The 21381-nt window shown below is 44.0% G+C and overlaps 1 protein-coding gene across 2 annotated transcripts; it reads left to right on the top strand.

Moving 5' to 3' along the window:
* On the top strand, positions 1–20676 carry ETFA (electron transfer flavoprotein subunit alpha). Of its 2 annotated transcripts, none has more exons than XM_083371114.1 (12): positions 1–229; positions 5362–5511; positions 6296–6377; positions 6505–6587; positions 7430–7529; positions 8715–8825; positions 8985–9086; positions 10202–10270; positions 10760–10842; positions 15480–15545; positions 18772–18852; positions 20414–20676. In XM_083371114.1, exons 1-12 carry the CDS (start codon positions 125–127, stop codon positions 20447–20449), a joined length of 1068 nt encoding a protein of 355 aa, XP_083227240.1. In that variant the 5' UTR covers positions 1–124; the 3' UTR covers positions 20450–20676. The 2 variants fall into 2 exon arrangements, with proteins under 2 accessions (XP_083227240.1, XP_083227241.1); XM_083371115.1 differs by having other exon boundaries at positions 20–175.
* The last annotated feature ends 705 nt before the right edge of the window (positions 20677–21381 follow it).

The raw sequence follows: 21381 nt of genomic DNA, 5'->3' as shown, positions 1-21381 counted from the left end.
CGGCGGCGGCGCCGCCTCTCGTTCCCCAGAACTCTCGCGAGACGAGGCGGCGCCCGAGGCGGAGGCTGAGGAAGAAGAGGAGGAGGAGGAGGAGGACGAAGGCTCGCCGTCGAGGGTCGCCGCCATGACCGCGCTCCGGGGCTTCCTCAGGGCGCAGCGCCTGGGGCGGAGAGCGGTGAGTGCCGGCTGCAGCCAGGGAGCCAGCCTCCCTGCCGGCCAGCCCTGCAGGGTAGGCCGGCCGCGCACCCCTCCCCCAAGGGCAAAGGTCAGGCGAGGGAATCGAGGCCAGTCTTCCCTGGGTGGGCGGGGCTCCTGCGGGGGTGGGGGCCTTGAAGCCCCTCCCTCTCCTCTGCCGTCCCTGCAGGGTAGGACGTGGCTGGCAGGGTCATTTCAGAAGGGGGCTTGGGGGCGGGAACAAAGCCAGACACGCCCCTCTCGGCTGGAACCCCCTCCCCAAATCTTTTGACCCCCCCGTGCAAAATGTGGGCGCCCCCTGTGGCCCCTTTGCCCCTGGGCTGCCTGCTGGGGGCTCAGGCAGGGGGTCCCGCTCTGTCCCCAGGGCGAGGGTCTCGGGGACACCCAAGGGGGGGATGCCATGGGCCACTTTCACATGCCCCCCCTTTTTTGGGGGGGGATTTATTTTATTTTATTTATTTTAATCCCATTTATATCCCGCCCTTCTCCGAAGACTCAGGGCGGCTTACAAGCTTAGCAATAGCCTTCATTCTATGTATATGCCTGCTTATTAGGGCTTTCACACACACCCCAAGCGGCATTATTACAAAGTCAGCTTAATTGCCCCCAACAATCTGGGTCCTCATTTTACCTACCTCGGAAGGATGGAAGGCTGAGTCAACCTTGAGCCTGGTGGGACTCGAACCTGCACTAATTGCAGGCAGCTGGGGTTACTTAAGGAGGCATTAGCCCACTGCTCCACCAAGGCTCAAGGATGTGCCCAAGTGTCCCCAAAGTGCTTTTTTCCCCCAAGAGGCAACTGGACTTTCTTGGTTTTTCCTTGGAAGACGTTTCGCTTCTCACCCGAGAAGCTTCCTCCACTCTGACTGAAGACCGAGTCAGAACTGAAGAAGCTTCTTGGGCGAGAAGCGAAAGGCCTTCAAAGAAAAACCAAGAAAATCCAGTTGCCTCTTGGGGGGAAAAAGCACCTTTGGGACAACCGGGACCTGGATGACTGGCAGTCTCTGTAGACCTGTGCCCAGGTGGCTTTCGAGACTGGGGGGGCCCTGAGTATTTTTTATTTTTATTTTTATTTTTTATTTTAATTCCATTTATATCTTGCCCTTCTCCGAAGACTCAGGGTGGCTTACAAGCTTAGCAGTATGAGATGTGGATCTCCCCTCCCCCCAAACCCCCCCCCCACCCCTCAATCCTCTTTGAAGAACTGCAGCCCTTTGGAGGACCCAGATTGGGGATTTTATGGCTTTGATTCGTTGATTTACTTTTCAATGTCGGATTATGTTCCCTCGGGTTATTTTGGGCTCCTAGTGACCGCATCTATCGATTTTTCCCCTTATTCTTTACGTTTATGCATATTTATTTGTTTGTTTGGTACACTTGCATACCTTTGCTAAACTATACCCTGTCCAGTTCTGGAACGGCGTACAAATTTTCAGTGGTGTTCCTGGCTCTTGTGGAATGTTCCTGGCCCGTCCCTGGCATGTCAACCTTCACGCTGGTTATTCTGGGCCGGCTTTCGTGGCTGGGTGTGTGTGTGTTTGTGTGTGTCGATCGAGCAGGGATGAGCTTTGAGGGCTGAATGGCCCTGGTCCAGTTTTCAGGTGTCTTCGCAGCTCCTGGGAAGAGGCGGCGAAGGAGTTTGCGCTGCCTCTGAAGATGCCAGCCACAGCTGCCTGCAAAACCCTTCAGCTCCAAAGCTCTTCGCTTCGTGGTGGGGTCATTGACAGCGACATCAGAAATGTTGTGATGTCATCACGCAAAGGGCAGGTGGCATGACTGGGTCTTGGCTGGGTCTTCAACCTGGCATTGTAGCCTTTCTGCAGGTTGCCAGTTTGTGGAAATTGCCCGTGTAGCCTCCTGAGATGGTAATTCTTAGAAGTGGGGCAAACAGCTTTCCTTTGATAACTTAGAGGCCCCTTTTGAAACTGACTTTTTTTTTTGCTGATAGCGAGGCATGACGTTTACAAAACTGGAGAGCACCATTTGGTAGCTTAAGAGCTAGGACAACAGGCTGTCTGTTGGGTTGTAGAAGTGGAAAGAATTAGGTAGGGCTTCAAGAACAGCAGCAGCCCTGCAGTTGTAGGAATTCAGATTAAAGCATTCCCCTCCTCAAATGTTTTATCTTCTGCTTGAATAGATCTTACAGTCTATCTGCTGGACTTTTAAACCGAGATTTCTCAAACTGGGCTTGGCAGGATTGCGTGGCAGGTAAACAGCAGGAAAAACTAAAGTCGCCTCAATACAGTCCATTTTTTCTCTCACTAGATCAGGAGTTTGGGGAATTTGAAAAGGTTTTTAAAACCCCAGCTTTAAGCCCCCCCCCCTTTCCCCTTCCTGGGGAATTAGCTCTATAAACGTGAATAGAGCAATCTTGCTCCCACTGTGCGTTTATACATTTCCAACAAAGTAGCCATCAATGTGTCACTGGGTGAATTATACCGCACTCAAGCATTCATTTAAAAACCCTGCCCATGGATGCTCCCTCCCTCAGTTTGCATCAGGGCTCGTGTGCAATAGCCCGCCAGGCAGGAATGCCAGCCACATCAAAGAGACTTGGTAGGCAGGGTGAAAGAGTGAACGAGGTAGCTGAGCCTGTTGGTGAAGTTTTGCTTGGTGAAGCCATCCTGGGTGGGGAAACCATACGTTTTGCATGAGCAGGGCAGCGAGAAAATTGTGCTTTCTGGAGGGCCTCTCAGTTAATGGTCAACTGGAATCCCGCCACCGGACAGGACTCCGTGTCCCAATCTCCTCTTCCTCCTGGCTGGGTCCCTACTAGGTCAAAAGTGGATCGACTTTCAAAGAGAGGATAGGTGGGAATAGGAAAGAGAAGAAACCAGCCTTTTAGGAAGACTTTGAACATATTTATATGCTCTGCTTTTTAAGGAAGGACTAGGAAAGAGATATAAAAAAGAACCACGCTTTTTTTAAAAAAAATCTTAAAAATAGAGCACGGCACTGCTCATAACAATATGAATACTGTGTATAGTAGCCAGAATGCTCCTATGAATGCGTGGCCCAGATCAAGGCAATCCAAGACAAATAATACAGAAATTATTCAGAGAAAGAGGTGATCAGCAGCTGGTCCAGCTTCTAGGTAAGATCTGCCTCTTTACGCAAAGGTAGAAAAATCACTTCAAGGGGAAACGTGTACGGGCAATTCTTGGCTTTCAACAGTTCACAGTGATCATTCGAAGTTACAACGGCAATGAAAAAAAATGACTTTTTCCCCCCACAAGCGTTGCAGCATCCCTCTGGTCACATGATTAAAATTCAGACACTTGGCCATTGATTCAGATTTGTGACAGTTGCAGCCACGGGCTCCCCTTTTGCGACCTTCTGACAAGCAAAGTCCACGGGGGAAACCAGTTTCACTCAACAACCGGGTTAGTAACTCATCAACGGCAGTGATTCACTTAACAACCGAGGCAAGGAAGGTCGTCAGAATGGGGCAAAAACTCACTTAACAAGGGTCTCACTTAAGAAGAGAAAATTTGGGTTCAATTGTGATCTTGAGGACAAGACAGGGCTCCCGAAAAGTGGCATTTTACCCTGGGTGTTTATTAATAAATAAACAACACATCCTCTCCAGCAAAGCCTGGGTTGACTTTTCAGCTACCTCTTAGTCTTGCTGGGAAGCTTCAGCATCCCAACTTCCAGCGGTTACAGCATATTTCCCTTTGTGACAGGACTATAAATTGAAGCAAATGTGGGCATTTTGCCACGAAGCCATAGATTTATTCTTCCGGCAGTGCCCCGCGGCCTTGTAACTTTTTCTGGAAAATGACGGATGGAGCCTAATCAAAAGTACGTTCTTTTTGATGTACGTTGGAAATAAGTCATTTCTTCCTGGTAATTCACTTCAAATGATTTAAAAATCTTTTTACACGTTTTGATGATTTAATACCCTTAAGCTGAAACGCGAAGCATCCTACAGAAAACGGTGCTGTTCCTCCTACCAATGGGCCTTAAATCACGGATTGCCAAACATCCAGAGCACTTTCGTAACTTGGAGATCTCAATGCAATCATTTTTATGCTAAGCTTGTAATGAAGCAACTGTAAAAAAAAGTAGTTTGAATTTGCGGTGAACTTTAAGGGGAAAAAATCTAATCAATTGGAGAATCAGTTGCTCTCAGCAGGGAAATAAACAGCAAGGAATGTCTTTGGCTTCGCTAATTCGGAGAAGACTGAAGATTTAAACTAAGGTGTATACAGGTATTCCTTGACATACGACCACAATTGAGCTCAATTTTTCTGTTGCTAACTGAAACAGTTGTTAACTGAATTTTGCCCCGTTTTGCGACCTTTCCTTGCCACAGTCGTTAAGTTACTCACACAGTCATGAAGCAAATCTTGCTTCCCCTTCGACTTTTGCTTTGTCAGAAGATCACAAAAGGGGATCACGTGACTCTGGGACACTGTGGCCGTCATAAACACGAATCAGTTGCCAAGAGTCTGAATTTTGGTTCTGTGTCCATGGGGATCCTGCAACGGTCGTAAGTGTGAAATATGGGCATAAAGTCATTTTTAGTGCTGTTGTAACTTCGAACAGTCACTCAATGCACCGTTGTAAATCAAGGACTATCTTAGAATATTCTTGTTTTCCACCGTTACGTGTCCTCCAGTTATTTTTTGGCATGGCATTTCATGGGATTGAGAGGCACTGTGGCATCGTGGCGAAGGGGATGAATTAGGATCAAGGAGATACAAATTCTGATTGTCCTTAGGTGAATTTTGCCCCTGCGTTTTTCCACCCTAAACTGGGATGTTGAAAACATTTATGTGCTAACTCATACTATTAGGCATGGTGGATTATGCTGCTACAGCAACCTTCCATGGTTTATAACCGTAATCACCCTAGAGTGGATTGATTTGGGATGATGGAAATTGTGTAAAAGATACCAAAGATATTGGGGTATGGAAAAGCCTTCACAAATAAATTCTGGCAGAAAGCAGTAGTTCTTGTTTTAAGCTTGTAAATGCTGGCCGTACAAGCATTTATCTACGAAACAGTTGCAGCTGTTGATGAGAAAGAGCAATAAGTGAATGCTAAAATCTGCAGTGTACCTTATTTGTCCATGCAGAATTTCAGGTATTTTTGTGTTAATCAAACTGCTTTTCTCTCTCTCTCTCTCTCTCTCTCTTCCTTCTTTATCTTCTTTTCCAGTTTTTGTTACTCCACCGGTTTCAGAGTACGCTAGTAATTGCTGAACATGCCAACGAGGCCCTGACACCAATTACTTTGAACACCATTACAGCGGCAAAACGACTCGGGGGTGAAGTGTCCTGTTTAGTTGCGGGTACCAGTTGTGAAAAGGTAAAAAGAAAAAAAAAAGTGGGCAGACACAGGGTGTTGGCGTTGTTTATAGCTTGCTGGTGAAAATGCTAATTAGTTTTGATGTGAGTTTTTTTCAAACTTAAGTAGAGAAATTTTAAAAAAATAATAATGTTGGAGCTGTCTTAAGATATCTGAGTAGGATTGAAAGAATTAAGAATATCCAAGCTCTAATTCAATCTTTTTCAACCTTGAGAACTTCAACTCCCAGAATTCCCTAGCCATCATGGAATTCTGGGAGTTGAAGTCCACGTGTTAAAGTTGAGAAAATGCTCTTGGTTACAGTTCTGTATGCCCCCCATGTAATTATTTTTTTGCCAGCATCTAGGCCAGGTAGAAATGCTTCCCCTAGACCAGGGGTAGGCAACCTTGGCTCTTTTATGACCCGTGGACTTCAACTCCCAGAATTCCTGAGTCAGCCATGCTGCCGGGAAAGGGAGAGGTTTCCAAGCTGAGCCATGCTGGCTCAGGAATTCTGGGAGTTGAAGTCCACGAGTCATAAAAGAGCCAAGGTTGCCTATCCCGGCCCTAGGCCAGTGTTTCTCAACCTTGGCAACTCTGAGATGTATGGACTTCAATTCCCAGAATTCCCTAGCTAGCACGGTTGGCTGGCTGGAAAATTCTGGGAATTGAAGTCAACACAAATACTACAATACAAATGATAATCAAACACGGTACAAATAGTAATCTAACATTCCAGATGTTGGAGACAGCTAGGAATTCTGGGAATTGGGAATCACTGACGTCATAGTCTTACTTCTCACAGGTGGCACAAGAGCTGAGCAAAGTACCTGGGATTTCCAAGGTGCTTCTTGCCCAACACGATGCATATAAAGGACTTCTGGCCGGTGAGTCTTTTTTTCCCCAGGCAAATTTTGCATTAAGATTCTTTGCAAACCTGTCTTCTCCCCCCTCCTTCCCAAAAGAAGAAAAAAAATAATAACATTGCTCCGGCCATTATCTTTTTTTCTTCAGAGGAGCTGACCCCACTGATTTTGGAAACTCAGAAACAGTTCAGTTACACGCACATCTGTGCCGGAGCCTCTGCCTTTGGGAAGGTGAGCATCTATTAAATTACCGAGGAATCCGTTGCTTTAAAGACATTGAACCATTCCAGGGGTCTTCAAACTTGGCCCTTTTAGGACTTGTGGACTTCAACTCCCAGAATTCCTCAGCCTGGCTGGGGAATTCTGGGAGTTGAAGTCCACAAGTCCTAAAAGGGCCAGGTTTGAAGACCCCTGAACCACTACATACAGGTAGTCCTCAACTTATGACTGTAATTAAGTTCTGGCAGCTTTGGTCGTAGCCGCTAGACTGTCATAAAGCAGGTCATTGGGTGACCAGGCCTGATTTTACGACCTTTGAGCAAACTCAGCGGTTGTTAAGCAGACTCACTGTTCGGTGTGGGTCATGTTGTTGCCAAATTCTGAAATACACGTAGTCCTCGATTTAACAACCATAAGCTCTGTTACTAAGCAAGATAGTTGTTGTGTTTTCCCTCCTCTTATGACCTTCCTTGCCACAGTTGTTAAGTGAATCATGCAGTCACTAAACGAATCTGACTTCCCCCCACTGACTTTGCTTGTCGTCATCGTAACTTTGGAACTAGGTCGTAAATAAATTTCGGAGTGTCCTTTAATCATTTTAAATGGTTGTCAAGCAAGCAGTAGTAAGTTAAGGACTGCCCGTAAATAGGATTCTGAATATTTGTGGCCCTCCCAAAATATTGCCTGTGCTTTCGATCCATCAGCCTTGCCACGTTTTAATGGAGTTTGTGTCACACCGAAGCCCTAAATGTGCTTCTTAAATGTATTTTCAGGGTAGAATTCTGAACCGCTGCTTAGTTTTCTCCGGGGGTTGCCGAGTTGTAACTGACCGACAGAGTATTTTTAATATTTAGAACCTGCTTCCCAGAGTGGCAGCTAAGCTGGATGTTGCTCCTATTTCAGAGGTCACTGAAATCAAGTCAGCCGATACTTTTGTGAGGACTATTTATGCAGGTGAGATTTGCATACCTGTTCTGGGCTACCTGTGACACACACACACACACACACACACACACACACACACACACACACAGAGCGAAGTTTAAAAAAAGGGAACTGTAGGATCTGGGGAAAGAAAGACGCAGCTAATGGGATCCTTCCCAGCCCTATCGGATTGTTTGTGGCTGCGTGTTCTGGGCAGGCAGAGAGAGAGAGAGCTTCTTAATTAACCAATTCTGTGTGCGTTTTTGATAGGCGTTGCGTTCTTGTTAATGCACTTCTGATCAGATTTTGCCAACCCTCAGCCATCCGGCTTGGTCCCCCTTCTTTCATGGGGGTTCCATTTAGTTCGAATTTCAGCAATCCGTAGGGTTATTTTTCTTGGTTAGGAGGACATTGATACAATTATTTGTAATATTTAATTGACTTCCCCTAATTATTGTGCAGCCCAAATACTTGTCTAGCCTCATTACGTTTATCTGATCCCCCTAATGTAATTTGGACATGGAAACATGAGCTTTTATGTCGCTTTAAATTTGTCAATGGCAGACTCCTTCTTCCTTTGGTCAGTGCTGCCTTGCCGTGGAGATTGATGGATTGCATGGAGAGGCTTGAATCACAGTCTAATAATTTCCCTTTGGAAAATCATTATGCCGGTGCCCCAGTGGATAATTTCTCTTCCTCCTCCCTTTCCTCCTCCTTCCTCCTCCTTCTCACCTTTCTCCTCTTCTTCCCTCCCTCCCCCTCTCCCTCTTCCTTCTCCTCTCCCCCCTCTCCACCTTTCTCCTTCCTCCCTCCCCCTCTTCCTCCTCCTCCTCCTCCTCCTCCTCCTCCTCCTCCATCTCCATAAGCATTCTGCTTTGTGATTGTGGCTTGCAGGCCCTTTGTTCAGACAGCGGGTGCTTTTTTCATACAAAACAACAACTGCAGACACCTGCAAATATCGCCCGGCTTCATTCTCCCGAATCCATTCTCCCGAATCGGTCAAGCCGTCCAGCTTCACGAGGGAAGGAAAGAATTCTTACGCTAGAGGTGGCTAATGGAAAAGTGGAAAGGTCCAACTCTTGAGGCGTTGCTTCTAAACCTTTTTTAAGTTTCGCTATCTGAAGTAGTTTTTTTTATCCCAACAAGAGACAAGCCATGGTCTGGGTGCAGCTGTATTTGACCTTTTCCCCCTGGGTTTTGTTTGTCTTGTGTCAGGCAACGCTCTGTGCACTGTGAAGTGCGAGGAGAAGACCAAGGTGCTGACTTTTCGGGGGACTTCCTTCGAGGCAGCCCCGACGAGTGGAGGCAGCGCCACCGTGGAAAAAAGTGAGTGGGGTCTTTTTTGTCGCCTTTTGCTTCGGATGCCGTTGGGTTAAAACACCTATTAAAGTAAACACTGAAGTATTCAGCCTCTCTTAAGGATCAGGATTATTTTTTTAAAAAATAATTTGGTTATTAATTAAGGTGTCTTGTTAATATCAACAGTATCAGCCCCTGCGCCTGTTGGCCTGTCGGAGTGGATTGAGCAGAAGTTGAGCAAAAGTGACCGGCCAGAACTTACTAGTGCAAAGGTGGTTGTATCAGGTGGTAAGTAACGATTAATCAAAGTTTATTCACATTCAGAAGGGAGTCTGCATGCAGGTAGCTCTCGACTTAACAGCCATTTAGTGACCATCCAGATTGACAAAGGCACTGAAAAAGTGGCTTACGACCATTGCCGCATCCCTACAGTCGGGGTCAAAATTCGGAGGCTTGGCAACTGACTCATATTTACGACGGTTGCGATGTCCCAGGGGTCACGTGATCCCCTTTTGTGACCTTCCAACAAGCCAAGTCAATGGGGAAACCGGACTCAATTAACGGCTGTGTTACTAACTTAACGACTGCAGTGTTTCCTTTAACAATTGTGGCGGGAAAGATCTCAAAATGGGGCATAACTCGCTGAACAACGGTCTCGCTTAGCAACCTCAATTGTGGGCTTAAGCCGAGGACTACCCGCATTTAAAAAAAATTGTGCATCCTGCCAGAATTCTGGCTAAAGAGCTTTCAGCCAGAGACAGAATAAAGGGAGAAATCCTTACTGCAGTTTACCAAGTTGGATGTGACATTAATCGCCATAAATACCAACCTCTGACTCAACAGTTGGTGAAGAGCTCTAATAAAAGTCTTCATTCCAAAACTGAGCTACTTTTCATTGGTCACAGCAGGTAGCAAAGGCTGTAATGCTGTATTTCACTCAGTGTCTCCACCTTAAAAGCAAGCAGAGATTTTGTTTTCCTGCTAGAAAATTCTAGTAGAAGGGAGGAGAGTTTGCCAAGATTTAAGTCCTGTTTCGACCCTGTTGATTTTGTTGAGCAGGGATAAGGAAATAAGTCGTTAATCCAGAAGCGACACTTACTTGTGAAAATAACCACAGCAAACGCCATCCAGATTCTTCGTGTTCCTTTGCTGGAGTGCATGGAGAAATTAAATCGGGCAGAAGAACTTGGAGCGTAGAATGCAAGAGTTGAAAGGGACTTAGAGATCATCTAGTCCTACCCTCAGTCTAATGCAAAGAACCCACCATTCTCGCATCCCTGAGAGATAACCATCCCGCTTTTTTTTTTCTTTTGAAAATCTCCATTGTGAGAGTTCACAAACCCCTAAAGGAATCTATTTGACACTGGACTTTAATTGAACAGATTTAATTTCCTATTTTTAAGGGCGAGGCTTGAAGAGTGGTGAAAACTTCAAGCTGTTGTACGACCTGGCGGATCAGTTGCATGCTGCAGGTAAACAGTGCTTTAGTCTTCCTTCTTTAAACAAACCAGGATTCATGTTATGTTGGTGATTGCCAAGTGTAGAGGCTGGTCCAAGGTTGGCCATTGTTAACTGAGGCATCCGTTAGTTTGGATGCTGGCTTCTGTGTGGAGTCCTTGGTGCTCTTTGAGCTAGGTTGTTTGCTTTCAGATGTTTCATGGCCCAACTAGCTAACATCTGATTGCGATGGTGACCATCATATACTGATGAGGTGACCTAGTTGGGCCATGAAAGGTTTGCAAGCAAACAACCAGTTTTAGAGAGCACCACAGTTCAGGTCTGAGCTGCAGCTCTTCTTTGCCTGGTCTTTGGAAGCCCTTTAGAATATGAGTCTTGTCAGTCCACGGCAGCAGCGGGATCTAGAAGTGGAAATTGGCCAAATCAAGGAATCTTAACCTCAGGGAAGGGGACCAAGCGCTGCATGTTTTTTCTTCATATCGAACAATATTTCTTGTTTGTAGTTGGTGCTTCTCGAGCAGCGGTTGATGCCGGCTTTGTCCCCAACGACATGCAAGTTGGACAGACGGGCAAAATTGTAGCACCGGTAAGTTTTAGAAAATGGAGAGGGTTGGAATGTCTGCAAGAGGAAAGAAACACTATTTGTGATTGTAATTTGAATTATTGTTGGAGAGGAGTTGTGCCTGTTGATGGATCAGGCGACTTGATGTGTCACCCTTGATGCCGCCGGACCTTCTGGGCTCAATTCCTGCTGGTTGTAGCAGGGTGTCTCTGCGTTTGTGACTGTTTCTATCAGTGTTTTTCATCTTTAAGATGTGTGGACTTCAACTCCCAGAATTCCCCAGCCAGTATGCATAAATTTGGAGAGCTGCAACCCATGCGACCTGGCTGGGAAATTATGGGAGTTGAAGTCCACAAATTTCTTAAGTTTCTTAAGGCGTCCAGCCTTGCCAGTTTTCAAAGCTGTGGACTTTTAACTCCGAGAATTCATGGCTGGCCGGGGAATTCTGAGCGTTGACGTCCACATCTCTCGGAAGTTGCCAAGGTTGAGAAACACCCCCTTGGGGAACTTTTCTTCGGAACAGGACATTCCGAACTAAACAACACGGGTTGGTTTGTTGACTTGAAGACACTTGTGAAAGAAAAACATCCAATTCAACAGGGATGCTGTTTTCGAAAAGCTTTTATTATAGATGTAAAGCTTAAGGCTTGACTCGGCGCCAGGAAAATAAGTGATCCTCAGTTTACAACTTGGAGTTGGCATTGTGATCATCAGAGAACCGGGATTGCACCGCTTTACAGATCTGTGTTTTGTTTGCGGAACTGCCACCCGTGGATTAGCTTTTTTTCCAGGCTAAAAACAGTGGAGAGGGAAGGAGAAAGGCCTTATTCATAGCCACACCATCCTGAAGGGTGCTGTGTGTGTGTGTGTGTGTGTGTGTGTGTGTGTGTGTGTGTGAGAGAGAGAGAGAGAGAGAGAGAGAGAGAGAGAGAGAGAGAGAGAGAGAGAGAGAGAGAGAGCGCTGCTAATGTCAATGCCTCACTCCTTCTAACAGGAAATGGAAGTGGTGAGTGACCAGGTTGATCAGAGAAACAATAGACCCAGCTCTTGGCAGCAACTCTGCTTGTTGTTTTTTTAAAGATGCATAAAATGCCACGTCAGGGACTAGAAACCAAGCCCTGTGAATCAAGATTGGCAGGAGAGGGCCTGTTTCTCCTTGAGATCCTGTGCGGGATGTGATGGCTTCAAGAAGGCGGCTTCTCTGGGGTTCGGAAGAAGGCAGGGTAGCTAAGGATGGTCTTGACCTGAGAGGCAGGAACCCTCCAGGGTCAGGGGGGGAAAAGCCCAAAGAACAAGAAGTCGCCAGGGCAGCCCATGATGGTGGGAGTTAGGGTCTCCCTTTCACTGAACGTCTTCAGGCAGAAGCTGGAGAGCCAGAATCCCTCACGGGCGCTTTGCAAGTAGACCTCGTCTTATAACAGGTCATTTAGTGACCGATGGAAGTTAACAGCAGCACTGGAAAAAAATTAACTTATGACCATTTTCAGCCACGCTGAAAAAAAAGTAACTGGTGGCCGTTTTTCACACTTAACGACCATTGTACCATCCCTGCGGTTACGTGATCAAAATCAGGTGTTTGGCAACTGGCCCGTATTTACGACGGTTGCAGTGTCGGGGTGTATGTGTGTGTGTGTGTGTGTGTGTCGCGCGATCCTCTTTTACGACCTTCTGACAAGCAGAGTAAAAGGTGGTGGTGGTGGGGAAATCCAGATTCATTTAACAAAATGTGTGACTAAATTAACAGCCGCAGTGGTTCGGTTAACGAATGTGGCAGGGAAGATTGTAGAACGGGGCAAAATTCACTTAACGGCGTTGGGCTGGTTGTAAGCCGAGGACTACCTGTTCTTTAAATTTCTGCAGAGACCTGGAAGCCTCTCTGAGAACTTCCAACTCTTTGATTCCCACAAAGTGTAAAGAGTTGGGGAGGCACGTTGTTGCCCCATTTCATTTGCCCTCAGCTCAGGGAAGACTGAACCAGGAGGGTCGTGTGTGTGTGTGTGTGTGTGTGTGTGAAAGAGAGGGAGAGGGAGAGAGAACTGCATAGCTGGCTGGAACGTTGACCCAGCTTTGAGTCAGGGGTTTAGTTGCAAACCCCAATTGTTAGATTGCTGGTTAGCACTGAAGTAGTTGATTGTTGCTGAATGTTTCTGCTCTACTTGCGTTGAATGCCAAGGAGTTTCACTGAGAGAAAATATTTTCTAATGTTGGTTTGCACTCTTGATGCCCACCTGAAGGCTCTGGAGGTCTAGATGAATCTTCCAGGTCATTTGGATATTCAGTGGTTGGACTTAAAATGCATTCAGCCAGCAAGGATAGGATATGCAGTCTCTCTTCTTTCTTTCCATCTGGATTTTCCTGCTGGGTTGGCTTTTAAAAAATCAGGATTTAGGTTAAAATGTATTGTTTGCTTTAAAAATGACTTAACATTGTTATTAAGACTTCTTTCTAATGCAACTTTTTTTTTCTTTTGCAAATTTTCTTATTTTGCACCCACGTTTTTGTACCCAAGTTCAGGTATTCAAACCAGCGTTTTGAGTCGTGCGTTAGCAACTGATATCGTGGAGAGCAATTTTACACGCTTTAATAACTTGCATTTTGCACTAAAATTTCTGCAGAGATGCAGATCGCTTCAAAGCTTCTTCTATTTCACCGAGCCCTAACTTTTAAAATGCACAAGTGAATCTCACTGTATCAGGCTATTGTTAATCACCAGACTACCCCCTGGTAAACCGGTACTGTTGATTAAAATTTGGGTGTGGGGGGGGGAGAAATTTGGTTTTGATTAAGACATTGTTTATGCCTTTTGAAAGCTTTCAAGGTACAACTTAAAAGCATTGTTTTGTCCTGTTATCCAGAACAAAATTTTTTTAGACTCTTTTCCCACCCTGTGAATAAGTTTTAAGACCGACAGCCTTGTTCGGACTGCATTATCCAACACGGCTTTTAAGTCCAGGAGTTCTCAAATTGATGCTCTGCTCCTTGGGGATTGGCGCAGAAACATTAAATTGTACTAAAATATTCATACAAGAGTGCATTTAGCTGAAAGCAATTGATGTGTGTCTCCCAGGAGAACAAAGCAAAAAAAAAAACCACACACACACCCCAACCCTTAAAACTGCATGGCCCTGCACTCAAGCAAATACCCTAAGCTTCGTCACGTGTCCCAGCTGATCAAAGGCCCTCTAAGTTCTTACAGTGAAAAGTGTTAGGGATGAAAAATGCTTGACCTAGCGGACTCTTTAGGAACATGAAATTATTCTGTGGTTGGGGTTGGAAGGTTCTCCCAATAGGGCAGGATCGTATGAAGTCAGTACAGTATTGAAAAATAAAATATTTGTAGCTCAGGGTTGAACTGTGGGGTCCTTGGCGCTCTCCGAGCTTGGTGGTTTTCTTGTGGACATTTCATTATCAAACTAGGTAACCTCATCAGTGCTAGAAGGAAGTTGGGTTTGCAGGGAGGAGGAAGAGGAGGACTGTGGGGTCCTTGGTGCTCTCTGAGCTTGGTGGTTTTCTTGCAAACATCTCCTGACCCAGCCAGGTAACATCCTCAGGGCAAGATGGGAGTGGGATTGCGAGGAGGACAATTGTGGCGTCTTCACTGCTTTCTGAACTTCGCTGTTTGTTTGCAGATGTTTCATTACCCAACTAAGTAACCTGTTCAGTGCAGGTGAGAGGGGTGGTTTGGGGTTTGCCCCGTTAATTACCTAGCATAGAGACCTAGAAATAAACCGCATTTCACACATTCAAAAGAGACAAAAATAACAGAACAGAGAAACAAAAAGACCAGAACACCTCCTCTCTAGCAGCTTACACCCAGATAAGCAGAGATTGACACCAGACAAACAACGAAGCAGAAAGCAATGCCCAAATCAAGGAACTATCAAGGAGGAAACCACGTTCTCCCTACACTGGCAGGGCACACTGTGTATATAAGCAGGAGGCAAACCCCACACTCATCGCACTAATGTTGTTACCTGGTTGGGTCATAAAAAATCACCCAGCTCAGAGAGCAACAAGGACCCCACAGTATTGAAAAAGAAGCGTGGGGGGGAATTACAGCTAAATTGCTTTTACTCCATTTTCTGCATGGCAACCTGAGCTTTCCCCATCTCTTCCTCCCCTTTCCTGTTACATCTGCCTGGAAAATCTGTTCTGATTTGGTTTGTATCCAGATCAGAGACGTATTCTGATTGGGGAACAAAGCACCCCAAACCAGCTGTTCTAGGCACAGAACAGCTGGTGCACAGGCCACTTTGCAAACCCTATTTGGAAGCAATCCCACCCACATGGGAATACGTCCAGTTGTAATCAGCACACTTTCTTACTATAGGATTGTGCCGAAAGCTTCCAGCAAATAAATTTGTTGCTATGTTGTTTCATGACTTTACTAAATATGGAGCTGAACAGTGCCCCTTTTGGGGTCATTGATTCTAGCATCTACTAGTGATACACATTTTAATGATGTTCACATTTGTTCAGAAAACTTGCCCTAGAAGTACTATATGGACCACAAACCTGGATAGGCAACCTAGCTTCTTCCCAATGCTGTCTCTGAAATTGGAGGTAGATAGCCAACATAATACTTCTGCAGTATTTTGCAGATTTTTTTTCCCCGTGAGCTTAAATGTTTTTAAAATATTGTGGGTTTTCTTTCCATACAGGAATTATATATCGCTGTAGGAATATCTGGAGCTATTCAGCATCTAGCTGGAATGAAAGACAGTAAGGTACAGTACAAGATTTCTGTGTGTTGCTACGAGGAGTTGATAATTTCTGCTTTCAAAATTGGTTTTTGTTGTAGTCGTTAACTGACAGTGCAAAATCTAAAGGAGCCCAGACGAATTCTATTCCGAAAATAGGTACAAATAACTCACATAACGTTCAAGCAGTTCATAGACAAACACGTTAATAGAGCCTATCCTTTTAAGTCCTTGGTTGCCAAACCTGGAACCTTTAGTGAGAAACAAACTGAGTTGTTAATGTGAAAATAAAAGTTAGAATTTGTAGACTTGTTTCATTTTCATATATTTCAGACTCTGAGGCATGAATTCATGCATGACGATGTACAATCTGAATTATGGATTTACTATTGCGCAAAGTAAAAAGCGTCTTTGAATATTCCACAGTTTATTCACTCAGATGGAAACCTATTATAAAATGATAAAAGCTTTAAAAACTTAACTCGTTAGTACCCATGTTAACACGCGTTAGATTCCTATCCAACCTGACCTGTGGCGCCAATGAAAAAAAGTACTGTTTTTAAAAAAGATTCTTGCCTTTTTAGGCAGCATTCTCAAAAGGTGATTCTCTCCCACCCACCCATTTCCCTTGAAGCTATATAAAAGTATACAAGGCTGTATAAAACTATAAAGGAGTTGTGTGTTTATCTAAAATATTCTTTTTTTCCACACTCCTTTTTCTCTTGGAAATAATGAGGAATCAGATTCCCCCCCCCACCACACACACAGAGAATTGTGTGTGTGCAGAAATACTTTTAAGGAGCCCCGAATTAGGGCAACAGAATGCTATTATTTCCTTTTTTGGTTTAAATAGCAATATTTCAGTAGCAAACTTTTGCTAATTCAGGACACATTTTAACATAACAACCTTTGAAGGAGATTGTTTAGTGCAACCGTTCAAGTAGTGACTCTTCAAAGTTATAAGGGCACTGAAAAATGTGACTTGGGACCCTTTTTCATAGTTACGACCTTTGCAGCATCCTCATGATCGCGTGATCAAAATTGGGATGCTTGGCAACTGACTCATACGACGGTCGCAGTTTCCCGGGATCATGTGATCGCCTTTTGCGACCTTCTGACAAGCAAAGTCCGATCTCAAAACCTACCTTTTTGAACAAGCTGGCCTGGCCTGATGGGATGGGGTTGGGTTTTATAAATCGGTTTTTAACTTTTTAATGTGTACTAATTTATTCATGGGCATTGTTGTTTAAGCGTTTTTAATTTTTGTATCTTGTTTTTTTAATATGTATTGCCCTGTTCACCGCCCTGAGTCCTTCGGGAGAAGGGTGGTATACAAATTAAATAAATAAATAAATAAAAGTCATTGGGGAAGCCAGAACCACTTAATAACCGTGTTAACTAACTTAACAGCTGCAGTGATTCACTTAACAATTGTGCCAGGAAAGGTTGTAAAATGGGGCAAAATTCACTTAGCAACTGTCTTGCCTAGCAACAGAAATTTTGGGATTGTGGTCGTAAAATGAGGACTATCTGTAACATTCCAATGCATTTTACTTGTGGATTATTCTCAGTGCAAGGCATCTGTTCCCAGGAATCTAAATGCGGAAATATTTAAAGGATCAGGTCCTACGTTTGCCTGAGATTAAACATCCCTGATCAGAATAAAATCCACTTCTGAGCTTCCTTGAAAATTGATCCTGCTCTAAAATTGACCAATAAAAAGATCCGAAAAATTCATACCCTCCTTTTCCTCGAAGTGATATTAGCTAAAAGCTACCAATATATTTTATTAGATTGTAAAAACGGAATGAGCATTTTAAGGGTTAGGTGCTGAAAGAGTAAATGTTTCAGTTTGATAGAGGTGTGTGATTTAGATTAAGCCGCATGCAGTAAAAGTAATAAGCGATCCAGATATGGTAATAAAGGTAGGACAGGTGCTGTAATTCCATTCCAAAATGGAGGCACTTGTATCAGTAATGATAAATTGATTCGTGTCGATAAAGTCGAGCCTTTTCAAGGTGTACGAAGCGATTATATCTTTTTGCAAAAGAGTTCTGGTTATAGGAGAACATTTTAGTTTTTATTAAACTTTTACTCCATGTCTTCAGCACTGAACAGAAAAATCAGCTTGACTTGAATTGGATTTGGGCTCCGAAGTGAACTTCAACTTATACCGTAGTTCATTCAAATTATTGACTAGACTGGATCAAATTATTATCGGTTTTTATGCTGTCGAGCTATGCTGTTAATCTGATCTTTATTTAGATGGCTATTTAAACACAAACTTTTATTTCACTTCAGTTTGACCTGTGCTCTTACCTCTGTGCTTAGAAAATTTAAAAAAATACTGTCTTTCCTTAAATAATGTTTATTTAAAAGGGTTTGGAAAGAACTCTCCGTAATCACATTAGCTGTCTCTTCAGTGGCTTTCCCCCCACGCTAGGAAATATCAGCCATTATGAAGAATTTTGTAGGGAATCCCCTAGAGCGTTCTGCAAGTAAAATGTATTATTTACTTCACTTACAACAGTAGAAAATGGGTTTTGTAGAGGGTGGAATTCTCCTGCTGCCCCTCCCTTCCTTATCTTAAGGATGCTAGGTTAAATAGACCATAATAGTGGTCTGTCAACCTTGTCAACTTTAAGATGGGTGGAGTTCAGTTCCCAGAATTCCCCAGCCAGCATGGCTAACTGGGGAATTGAAAAACTGGCAGCAGATCATCTGTGTAGCTCTGAGTTTGCAATTTTTACAACTTCTGAGTAGAGTTACTCACTGTAATCAATTTCCAAGCTTTAGCTCCTTAAAACTGTAATTTGGGATACGAATATAAGTCAGGCATTAGGAACACCCCAGGAAAATCTGTTCATTACTATTAAGCTGAGCAATTTGAATTTATTTATTTATTTATTTGGGATGCTTGCAATGTACCCCACTAGGATAAAAGTGGAAAGTCAAGTCTACAATGCAGAGATTCTTGCTTCAAGGATAACAGGTCTCCTCCTGGGTTTCAGAGAAGGCAGCACACACAAGCCAGAACTTTTGACATTCACCTACATGGGTGTTCAGGAGAAAAGGCTTTCCCTTCACTTAATTTTTGAACTTCCGCTTTGTGAACAATGGAGGAGAACTCCTTTTGGGTCAGCTGTTGTATTTATGCCAGTAGCAGCAAAGCCGTGCATAACACTGTAGTGTCTAGAGACTACCCAGTAAATAACTCGTGTTCTCTAAATCACCCCCTTTCGTTCTCTTACAGACCATAGTTGCTATCAACAAAGACCCTGAAGCACCCATATTTCAAGTTGCAGATTACGGCATAGTCGCTGACCTGTTCAAGGTGAGTCTTGCTTGCAGAGGAACCAACCTGAGCACATTCCTCTTCTCGACGATAAGGGCGGAAGTTGAACTAGACTTTGAACCTGACTTGAGGCATTTAGTCTTCCTTGTTCTGCATGGAAGCTCTCGTCTCTGTCTACAGCAGGGGCCTTCAAACTTGGCCCTTTTATGACTTGTGGACTTCGACAACTGAGGAATTCTGGGAGTTGAAGTCCACAAGTCATAAAAGGGCCAAGTTTGAAGGCCCCTGGTCTTACAGCACTGGAATTCCCGACCCTTAATATTTCAAGCCCACCCACCAAATATTATCAATTTTTGACCTCCAGTTTTGATACCAGGCACATGTGTAAAGACGGCAATTGACTTCTGACGAACCCAATAACCTCTTGCACGGTAGACTACCTTCTTTTTTCAAGAATATGAAGATGTGTCTCAGTACAAGTACAAGAGACCCAAGTTGGATGAGATTGCTATAAAACGTGGTTGTTGGAAGACTTGGGAAAGGTCTTAGCCAGAGTATCTGCCCACAGTTAGGGGGAATCCATTGATTGATATTATTAGGAGGTATCGCCCTCATCAGCTTTTTAAAGACTGGCCTGCAAGTCTTTATATCTCCCATTATAGCAAGTTATTGTGGGATCCTTGGTCGTTCTTTTTCAGGTGTTTCGTGACCCGACTAGGGAACATCATTAAGGCATTGCACTGTCAAAATGGCAGCCACAGGGATGTGATGGCCGCTCCGCCGGATGGCATGCAACATGCGTAAAAAGTTGCGGGAGCTTTGGGTTTACCATTGTGGCCTCCATCTTGCTTCCCCCACCCCATTATGCCCTGTGGACCCTCCCCACAAGGGGAGAAGACAGTCTGAATTTAATGCTGTTCCTTGGCGATTGCCTGCCAGCTTGGCAGTAAACACAGGCCTTTTAATAAGCTGGAGACAAAGCGACATTCGGAAGAAACAAGATGTAGACAATTTCCTTAATAAATTTTGTACGACCACATTATTTCCACTTAATGGAAATGTAGCTCTCTTAAATAATTGAGAGGCTATATTCATCAGACGGTGAGTTCAGCTGGGATCTCTCCAAGCCAGGGCCTCCTTACGGCGTCTGCAAAGATAAAGGTAATGGATATTTTACACAACCAGTTTGCACAAGTGTTCAGGTGCAACCGGTAAGGAATATGCCACCTGTTCTCATTCTTCGACGCTCTTTGGATGACTACAAGGAATTATTCCTTGGCACCAGTTTCTACAAACAGTGGGGGGGTTTTTTCTAGTTGGCTGATTTCAAAAGTTGAAATCTTTGTTTAAAATAGCTTCCTGTGGTCAAAAAAATGAAAAACTGAAACTTGAAATATATCAGCATGTTAGTTGATTGGCAGTCCAGGTTTACACATTGTGTACGTTTTGCTACTATGATCTTTTTTTAAACTGAATTTAAATGTTCAGTTGCTTCCAGTGTTGATAAATAAGCATCTCTTCTACATTGATTACAATTGAATAAACATCTATTGCCTATTGTTATTTGGCTGATACTAAGCTTGTTTTGTGTTGCTTCCAGGTTGTTCCCGAGCTGACAACAGCGTTAAAAAAATGAAAGCTACTTCACGTTTGGGAAGGAATGAATAGCTCTTCGACAAGAGAAAAATTATTTTTAAGCAGTTTAAATTATGTTTTATCAAACCAGAAATGTAAAAATTGCCCCAAAAGTGCCAATGATGATCTTGCAATACACCAATTTTAGCCCTTTTAATTTCCATTTGGCTTCATTATTTCCTGAACTCTTTTTCCAATTCTCTAATAAACATCCATCTGCTGTATTTTATATTATATCAGCCTGTGGAAATTCCTTGTATTATTCTACAGTGTGATCATTAAGAATTGATATTGACTTAATAAGAGTTGGAAGGGACCTTGGAGGTCTTCTAGTCCAACCCCCTGCTCAGGCAGGAAGCCCTACACCAATTCAGACAAATGGCTGTCCAGTCACTTCTTTAAAACCTCCAGCGTTCACAAATTCTGGAGGCAGGTTGTTCTAATTCCCAACTGAGAGGTACAATGTTCTGAACACCTCTAACCAGAGGTTCTGGGAATTAAAACAGCTCTTATAATTTAGTCAAATGGTACGGCCGAAGTTACTCCATGTGCAAATGACTGGTGGTTTTTGAAATTTATACACACAAGAGCAAAGATGTGAGCGCACCTGAGCATATGATAGAAATGAAGAAAAAAATAGCAGTGGCACTTAAGACACATATACGTCTTCACAGTGCTTGACAGCCCCCCCCTCTAAGCAGTTTACAGAGTCAGCATATTTGCCCCCAACATTCTGGGTCATTTTATGGACCTCGGAAGGATGGAAGGTTGAGCCAACCTTGAGCCGGTCAGCGAACTGCCGAATTGCTGGCAGCCAGCAATCAGCAGAAGTAGCTTCTTTTAATTAATTCTTTAAATCAAAAGTTTCATGTTTAAAATATTTTTCTTTAAAAAAAAAAGCTGCTACATGATCAGCTCTTCTAGCTAGAATAA

The sequence above is a fragment of the Vipera ursinii genome (assembly GCF_947247035.1).
Source record: "Vipera ursinii genome assembly, chromosome: 11".
Classification (NCBI taxonomy): Eukaryota; Metazoa; Chordata; class Lepidosauria; order Squamata; family Viperidae; genus Vipera; species Vipera ursinii.
This window is presented reverse-complemented; position numbering and strand designations above follow the sequence as displayed.